General features: G+C 42.1%; 1 protein-coding gene across 2 annotated transcripts; it reads right to left on the minus strand.

The window, feature by feature from the left end:
- Window positions 1-1,779: 1,779 nt before the first annotated feature.
- Window positions 1,780-11,909, minus strand: LOC103475896 (endonuclease domain-containing 1 protein). 2 transcript variants are annotated; one of them, XM_017308575.1, is made up of 4 exons: window positions 9,022-11,909; window positions 8,826-8,941; window positions 2,608-2,846; window positions 1,780-2,488 (listed from the first exon to the last, which is right to left on the minus strand). In XM_017308575.1, exons 3-4 carry the CDS (start codon window positions 2,791-2,793, stop codon window positions 1,880-1,882), a joined length of 795 nt encoding a protein of 264 aa, XP_017164064.1. In that variant the 5' UTR covers window positions 2,794-2,846; window positions 8,826-8,941; window positions 9,022-11,909; the 3' UTR covers window positions 1,780-1,879. The 2 variants fall into 2 exon arrangements, with proteins under 2 accessions (XP_017164064.1, XP_017164063.1); XM_017308574.1 differs by lacking the exons at window positions 8,826-8,941; window positions 9,022-11,909 and having other exon boundaries at window positions 2,608-3,103.
- Window positions 11,910-11,911: the final 2 nt, after the last annotated feature.

Here is an 11,911-nt window from a genome sequence, read left to right on the forward strand (position 1 = left end):
TATATATTAGAAACCAGAGATAATTTCATACATCATGCTGTTTCAAATTGTGAGTCCTAGAAGTGGAGTCACGTCCTAAAAGTGGAATTCAAAGTCTCCAGCTTTTTCCTATTTGCTTAAAACACATAAAGGCATCACACTAGCTAAATGCTACATGTACAAAGTGGTTTGCATTTTGCATAGAGCTGATCATTTTCACAAACAACAGTACTAATACTACAGAGAAAGTAAACCAAGCAACCAAAATCGCCCTCAAATCTGGGTCATCTGTCACTCTAAACATTTTAACAGCCAAATGCTAATGTTGGAGCATGCATGATTTTACTTTTGTAGATATTTGTTGGAGCATCCCGAACAATGCGTTAAATAAGATCCTTTCCTGATTTCATGTTTGAGGCGGTGTGTTTCCTCCACATTGCAGTGCCGAGTCTAACATTTAGTGTTGTGGAACATAATATGCTTTCAAGCTTCCACTGGTAAATATACGACCAAGTATGAAAATCCCTCTTTTGGACATAGATTACTTGGTAATGTACCATTTGTACCATTTTAATAAATAACCACTCATACAGTTTCTGGGCCTACTTCCTCTTGTTCAGAGAAGGCTCTGCCATCCCACCAGTGTTGGCCAGCACTGAGACATGCAAGACAAACAATTATGCACACTCACACCCTCTACTCCCTTTTCTATTTTGGAGTTGCTAATTAGCCTAACATGCCTGTGTTTTGGACTGTGGGAGGAAGGAGAACCTGGGGAAAACCCACACATGCACAGATGGAAGGAGCTGTTTTACTGAATATGCATGAGTATATATATATATATATATATATATATATCTTAAAGATTCTGTAGCTTTATTGTACAATTTTTCTTTTTCAAAGCAATTATTTTTAAATCTGTCCTTTACTCTGAGATGAAAAAAATGTCCTCTCAGCTCCTAATATGTCCACAGGGACATTTACACAAACTGAAGTCTGACTTTAATTCCATTCATTCACGTTGAAATTACTTTCATTTCCAATTCCAAAATATCTTGGCAGCGTCTGTTTCACAGTGATGACCGTCCCATCTTCTGATCCGTGTTTACCCAACTATATATATTGGGCAAAATGCATATTTTCTTCAGCATACACCACAATCAGTACTGTTGCTCCAACACTAGATGGCAGTGTGACTAAACTAGCAGTGGAAAATTACTGCTGCAAACATAAAGAATTTTCTGTTTGAGAGGTCTGACAGCTCACACGGTGTCTTGGAAAATAGAATATCTCTTTGTGCCTTTTTAACAATCAGGCTGAGAGATTATATTTGTGAGTATATTTAATTTCCTCTGACAAATTTGAATGTGACATTCCTACCACATATAAAAACCTTTTTTTGCTTGTAGTGGAAAAAAAAATGTGACAAACTAAAACTGAATATGGGTCCATAGAAGTCTCCGGAAGAGTTTTCCTATCCTTCCCAATGTTTTATGGAAAGAGGTTGTAAATATTTACTTCATGCTTAGTTAGAAGATTGCAATTTTACCCCTAAGCTCACTGATTCATATTGTCACTGCAAACACAACACCCCTGGATTTATTGAAAGTTTAATGTTCTAATTTTAGTTTGAGAAACACAAACACAATAAGGGTTTATTACGGTTAATTGTGATACTTTTATTAAATTAATTTGCGTCACCTCCCACACAACAGTGTAATCATGTCGATCTCAACACAATACAGCAAAACAAATTCACCTTCAAATTTTGATACAATCAAAACATCATGGTTTTTTTTTCTGTGGAATATATTATTGACCTTTCTTATTAGGAGAAATGTTTGAATCTAGCACGATCACACATGTCTAACAGATCAACACATGGTAAATGGGACGTCCCTCAGATGGTGTGCTGCAGGTACAGTGGGAGAGGCGAGGGAGAGACGCAGTTGTCATAGAAGATCTGAAGGTTCTGGTCGACATCCATGTGGTTTTTCAGAAACATCTCCAGCTCCTGCACCGTCATCTCATGAACACTGTTCCCCTCTTTGGCGTTCTTGGCCAAGGCCGCATGGGACGGGAAGAGGATGCGCATGTCGTGGGGAGAGTTGCGGTCGTATTCGGTGCAGCAGTACGCGGACCATATGTCTTCGGGGATGGCCACCCGGTCCTGGTTGTTGCGTCGGATCATGTTCCCCCGGGTGGTCACTCCAGTGACGATGTAGGCAGTGCCACGGCAGAAGTTGTTGAGGCGCACTCGGATTCGCTCCTCATACTCACGCCACGGTCCGATGTTGAACTCCCTGATCTCTGGGACCACATTAGTCAGTGTGTAGGTGGCGGCGCGGTCGTGTGGAGTGGACTGGTGCTGGTCTGGGTTCAAGTGTCCTCTTTCATAAAGAACAACGTCAGAGTAGTCGTCTAGCACTGCCTGGCTGTCCTCGAACTTCATGTGAAGGTAGCCAGTGGGGAACGGCAACATGTTCCCATTTCCATCGATTTCTGCCAGCTGGGAGGACATGAAAAATAAATTATTCTCTTTCACGTCCTACCAAAGCATTTTGTTCTCTTTGTAAAAAAAGATAAACTTTTAATGAACATAGGTATTTCAATTTAAAAGACACTAACCTGTGGTTCGTACATCCAAGGGTAGTCCACACGCCTGTCTCCCTCTGTTTTCTTGAAGGTATAAGCCGAGTAAACCGGGATCCGTTTGTGAGGATCGTACAGCGTCACATATCGAGGTTTGTCTGCGTAGCGTTGGCAGATCTTCTTTAGCCTGATGTCGACAATCCCACGTGGCGGCGTCCCCATGTAGAGCGAGTCCTTGCATCTCTCCACATGATTGAAGTCTTGCACAACAGTTGCTAATGAAAGGTAAGGTAAGGCCGTAAGAGCAAGAACCAAAGAAGTTAACATCCTCATGTTTGTGCCTGTCTCCTCACTGACTCGTTCCTTTGCCCTTGTGCAAAATGAGACACTTGCCGTTATTATTTAAATATCACACAGCTGATATGCAAAGTTGGACGTGTGCTTCCAGAGAGTAAGCCTTGAGTTAATGTAGGCGTTAAGGGCATGTCACTGCCATTAACGTGAACTCAACTGTTGAAAACTTTGAAGAAAAACCTGCAGTTTGCAACAAACTGACTTTTTTGGGTTGTATTAAGGAGCTTCTTCATCTTTGAGTTGAATATTACCCTCTAACCCAGACACCAGTCTTATATGATTAATGTCATGAAATTTATGGCATTAAAATGCGTTGCTCAGAATATTTTTTATGCYCATCTACTGGGAYTTGAAACAAGACTCGAGTTCTTCAGTTCTACTCGTTTSAGGATTGTAGGGGTGATATCTAACTCTAGTGGTAAAGGTGAAAATGTAGGATACGTCCTGGATTRGTCACCACAGTGACACAAGGCAAACAACCATGCATGCACATATCCAAGGATAATTTAATTAGGCCATTTGCCCTAACGTGCATGCTTTTTCGCTCTGGGACAAAGTCCCCACACTGGGAAAACATGCAAACTCCATGCAGAACAGCCCCATCTGGGACTAAAACCTTGGACCTGCTTACTGCAAGGCAACAGTCTTGTGCTGTGTCACTGTGCAGCCTAGTGTTTCTTGCATAATTGTAAAATGCAAACCTGACTAATCTGATTGAGTTGTGAACAAAAGGCCCAACGTTCCCAGCGTGACTCAAGATACTCTGCGTCTTGGTTTGAATGGTGGATAAGCCACTTGGTAAAGGGAGATAACGCATGAAAGTTTGAATACCAAGTGGCAAAGATTGTGAGCGAGTACCAGCGAGGTCTAGCAGTCCTTACACATTGCTAGGTCCAGCATCTACTAGTTCAACTCAAAAAACAATCAAATATTTTGACAGGTAGTCATGATCATAGATAATAAGCTATTGGAGACTTTTCTTAGACTGGGAATAGAAAATGTCCAGTAGCAGAAGAAACATGATATCGAAGCAAAACTCTTAATGTTCACCTCAAATGGCAGCTCGCCTCTAATTGCGTCTTCCTGTGTCCACCGCATTTTGAAGTCTTTMGCAAAAACAACCTCCATATTGCAAATTTTAACAAYCCCTGCTCATTAGCCTTGTCTTTGTGAGCAAAATACTGTTTATCGGCTTTATGTTCCAACGTGACCCGAACMAGGCATTATTTTCACACTTACTCTGAAGGGCTAGAAGTTATTGGTAAAAAATGATGAAATATTTATATATAACCACAACTGTATTTGAGTTTAGCTGATAAAAGTTGCGGAGGAACATTTGTCTTGATTGGTTTGACATGTTAAGCACACAAAAAGTAATGCAGTTCCAATGACTTGGAGTGTCTGCTGCTGCTGCCGGGCTGCCCTCTGCTAAAGTCTGCTTTATGCAAATGTAAACTGTCAGATTAGCCCCAGCTACAATCCTTCACTGCCCTAATAAGTCAATTTGAGTGACTGAGTGTTGTTAGGAGCAGCTTGCCTCTCTGATCTAATCTTGAGTTATGACAATCATAACTTATGCGACCGGGCTGATGATGCAGTTATGTGGACAGACATTTTTCAACTGTCAGCATTTTTACCAATTAGAATTATAAATTCGGACCAAGTATAGATCCGGCTTGGCTGCCCACTGCTGCTCCCCGGTGCAGGGAGGAAGACGGGTTGTGATGCAGCCGCTCAGACTGCTGCTATCGCTCAGTTCTTCATTAGCAAAAGGCAACAGCTGGTAGGTCTTAGTTGCCTCCATGTAGCAATTTTCAGTGTGAACGATGGAAACAAGAGTCGATAATACAATTTTCAAATAGATGATGAAATCACTTTAGCAATGATGTATCMTGTGAACTTGGTGATGCGTCAAGTTTAAAGCCTCGTCTGCTTTGAATGTGATCGGTAAGCAATCTAGTAGAGAAGTTGCTCCCACACAAGGTCTGTCCATGACTATAGGCATGCAAGTCAGTTTGTTTTAGATTATTTGTGTACCAGGGTGCTTTACAACCCAAAAAGGTAATGTAAATGATAAGATGCTGAAACAGATCATTTKAAAGGTATATCAGCAAAGCATTAATGCAGAAGCCTGAACTGTGCCAAGCTGCGGAATCGTTTAAGGAGATATTTATTTATGGAATCAGTAATAAAAGAAATGCTTAACTAATTCTGGGAGTAAATATTTCTCATTGTATCRCATTTTATTAGTCTGTACCACAGGTTTGAGAAATGTTTTCATAAAAAGTGACACAGAAGTAATTACCAAGTAGTTTGTCATGTAAAGACAGAAAACAAAGAAAGAAACTGTTGTCCAGTGGAACTGATTCATTGGTTGAAAGAGCTAAAAAGTAATTCCCAAACCCAAGATCTGATGTGTGAGACAAATTCAGAAATTGCTGTCAGCATTTCTTCCTTGAACATGGAGTTCTAAACTTTTCTTCACATTTGACAAATTTGAAACGAAGCTAAAATCACACTACCTGAACTATATTCTTCCTTTTAGCTGTTTGTGTCTTTAGCTCTGAGTTATGGTTCATTTCAGTGTGTGCCGTCAAACACACACCAAACCACGGTGTTCAACATATGCAACATTTCAATCATCTTCAGATAACAAGCGCCATCAATATGCAGTACCTAACTTTGTCCACATAGAGGCAGTATATACTTTTTGCTGAACTAGATTCAAACTCATTGGTCACCCCCTTCCAAATAACAAGGTTGATTCCTAATTTATCATCGTTCTTGAATAAATAAAATACATACAAATATTATTATAAATGTGATGAATAAAAAGATGAATCAAGAGCTTTACATCTGCCCCTAAATAATAATTATTGGCAAAAGKTTTTCTTTGTTAAAACACCTATTTAGCTCGAGTAGACTATTTAGCAATTTGGCACAATTCCTTTTTTTTAATTTAGGGCCCAATAAGTGTGTATTATTTTTAATTGTTCTTACTTTATTGCGATTTTGTTTCATATTTTATCAAATGTCACGTTTTTCRGCATTAAAAAAAWATAAAATTATAAAAGCAACTAGCACATAATGGTTAAATGTAAACGTACTGTCCGTTTAAATCAGAAAACTTTCTAATCAGAAACGTTTCTAATCATTCATCGCATTTGATACCAAGGCGAACGTGAATAGAGAGCCGTTTCAGTGCCACTCACAATATGGCAGACAGTTATTTAGGGCAGTGAAGGTTTTACGTTTCTTTGCTTAAATACACATTGAGTTTGTTCTGATTAKACTTTCTTGCTCTTTTCCTACCTAGTAGGAAACTACTTTAGACTGAAACAATGTATAAGATGCTGATTTTTCTCAGCACCTTATCAATTGAAATCAAATTTGTCTTTCTTTTATTTATTTTTTTCAGCTTTCGTGATATTTGCTGCAGTATGAATGTGGAGTACAGCGGAGTGTCTTTTACTTAAACTCTGACTGCTAGAGTTGCCTGGAACAAATTTTGCAGATCYCAGAAAGTCGAAGTAGTTGGACTAGTGTCTCTGTTGAAAACCACCGTGTGAGGGTCATTCCAGGCCTCGTCTGAGCCGCCAGGGGGTGTGATTCAGCAGCCTGTCTGGMATACGGAGCTGTAGCAGCCTGCTCATTGGTCTGAATACCCACATGGGGTTGAAGACTAACCAATGAGAGTTCAGACTGATCCGGGTGCTGTTGCTATGGCACTTCAGAGGTAAAAAAAAAAAAAGTATAATAATTTTTTAAAAATCTAATCATAAAAAAATAAAAATAAAAATCCATCACCGGTTTGCTTCTATCATTTCACCAGCTGGTCTTCAGGTCACCATCTTTCTCGACCTCTTGCTGTGATTCCAGGGCCCCCCAACCGAGAGCTCTACCTGCTTTTTATTGGCCAGTGAAGGGTGAAATGAGCAGAAGAGCGAGTGCTGGCTGGTCTCATATTGTGTGCTACAAAGACTTTAGACCCTCCTTCACGAAGGGAGAACCGAGGCCCCTCCTCCGCCGGTTGTCCTGTCACTTGACATTTGAGCTGGCAGCCCCTCTTGTCACCATTTTTACTCTGCTACACACACACACACACACACACACACACACACACACACACACACACACACACACACACACACACACACGCACACGCACTCACACACACACACACACACATTTCACAAAGTTAGCATCATTTGGAATAAAATGCATGATGTAAGTTGATCTCCTTGAATTTAGTCGTTAGAGGAGAATTTTAAAACACAATTGCTGCAAAAAAAAATAAATAAATAAATAAAACAACAAAAGGAAAAAGTCTCAGTTTTCAACACACACTCACAAAAAAAAAAAAAAGAGAGAAAACAACAGCGCATATTTCAAATTCAAGATAGATGTAAAGATATAATATTTATTTAAAAATATCTCCTCTACTGTACTGGCTGGGTTCCAGCTCCCTCACATCCACATTCATACTGTACACAGACGCACGTAGGCACACAGGAAGAGAATTAAAGATCCCCCCCACCACCACCACCTCCTCCTCCTCCTCTCTCTACCTCCCTCTTTATTGCTCTCTGTCTGCTCCTCTCCCCTCCTCCTGTGATAGATGAGAGGGGCCCCCGGCCTCCTGACTGGCTCCTGCCCCTCTGACTGGCAGCTCGTGGGCCCGCCCCACCATCCCTCTGTGCACGTGGATCAGTCTGTGCTGCTATGAGAGCCCCAGCATCAGAGAGTAGAGTGGAAACAGGAAGAGGAGGCGAGGGGGGAAAGAAAGGAGACAGAGAGGAGAGGATCGGGTGAGACAAGGTGGCGAGGAGTGAAAGAAAGGGAGGAAAAAGGGGAGAGAAGGGCTGCCTGGACCAAAGACCCTGAAGGAAAAAAAAAAAAAAAAAACTACAGAAAAAAAAAAACCCCAAGAGAGGTAAATGAGGAATGCAGAGGAGGAACTTGATGTGCTTATTTTATGGTGGTGAATGGAAATCTACTGCATGCATTGTGTGTTGGGGTAGAAGCGTGTGTGTGTGTGTGTGTGTGTGTGTGTGTGCGTGTGTGTGTGTGTGTGTGTATCTGCCTCTGTGTGTTTTTCCTATTGTTTCCATCTCAGTTCTCGGATCATTCGGGGTGTTTTAATGTTGTGCTCTGTCAATGATTTGTCTCTCGATGACTGTACTGCAGTGTACGTCTGCAGACTGCTGCACATTCATGCATGAAGCTTACACACACACACACACACACACACACAGAAATACACACACGCGCTCACGTGCAGACCCACACTGAGAGGAGGAATGTGAAATGATGAATGTAGTGAAAGAAAACTGTTGCGGTTACACTTGTGGTTCAATTTTCTTTTTTTTTTCTTTTTWTTTGCAAACCGGAACATCGAGCTGTTGAATGCGAGTTTGTGTTTGTGTGCAAACTGGAGTAGGAAGAGCAAGGATTAGATCCTAATTTAGAATAACGAGGACAGTGTCTCATATTGCACAGGTCTCCCAACAACATTCGTCAAAACGGATTTTGCTGCTTCCAGCAGAAATGTCACACTTAGATGGTTGCCATGCTCACCCAGGAGGTCAAAGGTAAGGCGGCTGTCGCCAGGATCATCCTGTTTCATATATATTTATGCCTTCAGTTGATTACCGGCTTTGATAACCACCTGGACAGCCATTTCTAGGTTACCATTCACCACGCAGACCAGCTGTGCATCTCACACACACACACACACACTCACTCTCTCTCTTTCGTGCACGCACAGTCTTTCGTCACACCTGCCAGCATGCTTTACAGTCTTTGTTCCCCCCCAAAAGCTGGACATTTTGTATTCTTTGCAACAACAACACAACACACACACACACTCTTGCAACAAACCCCTCTCTGGTGTTTCTGACCTTGCCTTGGTACATTCCAGCACCCCCTCGGAGGGGCTGAGCTTTATGGAGCGTATGCCGGCAGAAGCTGCTGTTAACTGGAATAGGGAGAAGAGGGGGGGAATAGAAATGGAGGTCTGCAATGCAAACCAGCAAGCAGGGATGTTATTTTTAGAAGAAAAAAAAAAAAACTAAGTGATTGATATTCGGCTCGTACTGTACGTTCGCTATGTGAGCATTTGAGCCCGGCTCATGTCTGCGTCTGATTRGGAGCTGKGCATGTAGTCGGCGAGGCTATAGGGGAGGTGGCGCTGCTGGTGTTGGTGGGGGGTCCAGTCGGCGTCCAGTCTGTCTGTATACCTTGTTGCTTCCACTCGGTCTGATCTCTGCCTGTCCTCTCCTTGCGTTGGCTAAGAAACCACAAGAGGCAACTATGGTGTGTGCAGGGGTGGGTGTGTGTGTGTGTGTGTGTGTGTGTGTGTGTGTGGCAGACCTTCCTTCCCTTTTATGGTATAGGAGCATGATCCACTGCATGAAACACGCATGCACACGCTGCAAAAGATGCACATCTGCAGTGGTTTTGCTGCAGCTAGCTTAGATGATGCATGATTGTGGTGTTTCTAACGTCATTCTGCTTAGAAATGAAAACTTAGCGCTCCACATTCTTTGAATATTGCTGCTCACCCATCAGTCGTCGCCTGGGGCAGGCTACAGGCATCCAAGCTGGACTCGGGGKTTTTAAAAAGTTAGGATTTCATAAACACAAAGATCTCCCATCGTATTTATTGCAAAGATCACAAAGGAGCCCGTAGAGCGCCCTCCGTTTTCTCCAACTTCATGAAGAGTAGATTGCTTCCCCTCCCCCACGTGTCGTTGGATGCTGTTGGTCAGCTGGCTTCCATAAGAGTCCAGCACTTTTGATTGCTTGCAGGGAAACTTTAGAGAAACTTGGCTCTTTCAGTAATAATGCAGTGCCAGTTAATAGCAAGCACTTCTAATTCAGTTGAAGTAGGTCACGGGGATAAATTCAAATTGACATTTAAATTCCAGCCTAGATATAATGCACTGCATTTAAATTCAGTTCCTGATGTCAGCTGAGGAAAAAGAACCAAGTCTCTATATGAGGGTGYCCAGCTRATTGCRTTGAGTTGTTGACTTTGCAGCAATCCGTCTTTCTGAACTTGCTTCCAAACGCAGGCATCGTTGGGAAACTAAGGACGCTTAAAAACTAAAACATTACCCTTAAAAACTACAGCTCTGAAACGAATAGGTATGTGTTCATGTATTATAAAAATATAACAACAGGTAAATCTGATTGATACTGGTATTGCAACGAGAGATGCAGAAATCGATCGACCAGACATCAGAATCGGCCAATTTTTCCTTGACCAGCTCTAATTGGTAATTCTATTAAATGGGGGCTTCTTAGCATTGTTTTTTTACATCCTGCATGCGGTAGATTACAGTACAATACAGTRTAAATCAAAATACCTGTAGATGGCTAYATACTGAGAAATCAGATTTTTCCATCCGTCAATGGGTCAGTGTAATGTCGCTGACTCGAGTCTACTCAAAGAACGTGCGACGCATTTTTCTCCTCTGTGTGGTAGAGTCCTTATACTGATGTCACGCTGTCGTCCGTCAGCCTTTCATTTGAGTTGGAAGACATGAAGCCCACATCGTATCACCTGCCTCAAAATTGAACCCTGCAGGATACACCAGCAACCAGCTGATGGGATCAATCCAAGAATCAATGCGACTCCAGCAGTGACCCGTAATATAATACAAAATGACTTCATTTCATGCTATCTTGTCCAGATAGTTTACTCACCTCTAGGCACCRGATGCTTGAAAATGAAAGTGAAACTTAATGCCTCCCTGACTTACTGTCTGATAAACTTGGCTAGTCAGTACCTGGCCGATTGTCCCCAGGTGATCCGGAAATATGAAAAGTGAAATGCTTAACAGAACAGTAATGAACCGGGTCAAGGTGAAGCAGAATAGTGTGCATTTCCACACYACTGATCTCTGCGTACATGCCCTGTTCAGAACTTGTTGATCCATGCAGTCTTATTAATTTCCTTCATTCGCGGCTTTGTGACCCATGTTCCTATGGATTTGTTTTTAATGCTGGCRCACATGGCAAGATGGGGAACAGTGTGACAGCAGCTTAGGAAGAAAAGGGAAATATGAGTCAACAGGACAGACCGCAAAGAAAATCCAAATTGGTAGTGATGAGGGAAAACTTGATTGGCGCATCCGTTATTGTAGCTACTTGAACTAACAGATGATTTTAGAAGCATTCTGCAGACAATTGGGGTTTTATATTTAAAATAAAGCAATTGGATGATATTAAATATCTTTCTCTGTGTTTTCSAGGGAATACTCTGAAACTGTGCTACGTTTATGCAAAGCACTTTCATATCAGCCTGTCCCTTATAAGTACTGTTGTGAATAAATAAAAAAAAGCTGAAGTTTAAAAAMCCCCACAGACGGTCTCCTGCCCCCACCGCCGACTCAACCTCTCCTTTCTGTGTCAAAAATCGCACACAAACGCAAACACTCCCCTCCTCACTGGAGGCCTTCCTCCCAGCTCTGGACTAAATGATATCATCGGTTGCCAGGGATACAGGGGCACAGCGTGCCGAGAGAAGGGAGGGTGGAGACTCAGGCAGAGCYGCTCGCGTTGCCAGAAGGAGAAAGCAGGAGGCTGGGGGTATTAGGTATCAAGATAAAAAGAGGGAGCCTTGTTGAAACAAGTGGTAAAGCAGAAATGCGGTGCCATGAAGACGAAAGGCAGGTAGTAAAAAATAAAATAATTGCCTGGACGCCCTCCAAAGGTTGTTGTTGTTGTTTTTTTTCTTTCTTTCTTTCGTTGCCCTGCAGGGTCACATTTGTTAAAGTGTACATGTTGGTGGGATGACTTAGATAGGAATAAAACAGGAAGGGAGTTACAGGTGTACCCAAGGGACTCCCTTTGATTTGAAACAATAAAACCTTCCTGTAATGTACATCTGTGCACCAACTGTCTATGGTATTTCCTACAGCTTCTTACTATTTGTGTTTGTGTGCTTTTCTCTTCTCTCTCTCTCTCCCCCTACCAGCTC

Source organism: Poecilia reticulata, linkage group LG14 (assembly GCF_000633615.1).
Source record: "Poecilia reticulata strain Guanapo linkage group LG14, Guppy_female_1.0+MT, whole genome shotgun sequence".
NCBI classification, from domain to species: domain Eukaryota; kingdom Metazoa; phylum Chordata; class Actinopteri; order Cyprinodontiformes; family Poeciliidae; genus Poecilia; species Poecilia reticulata.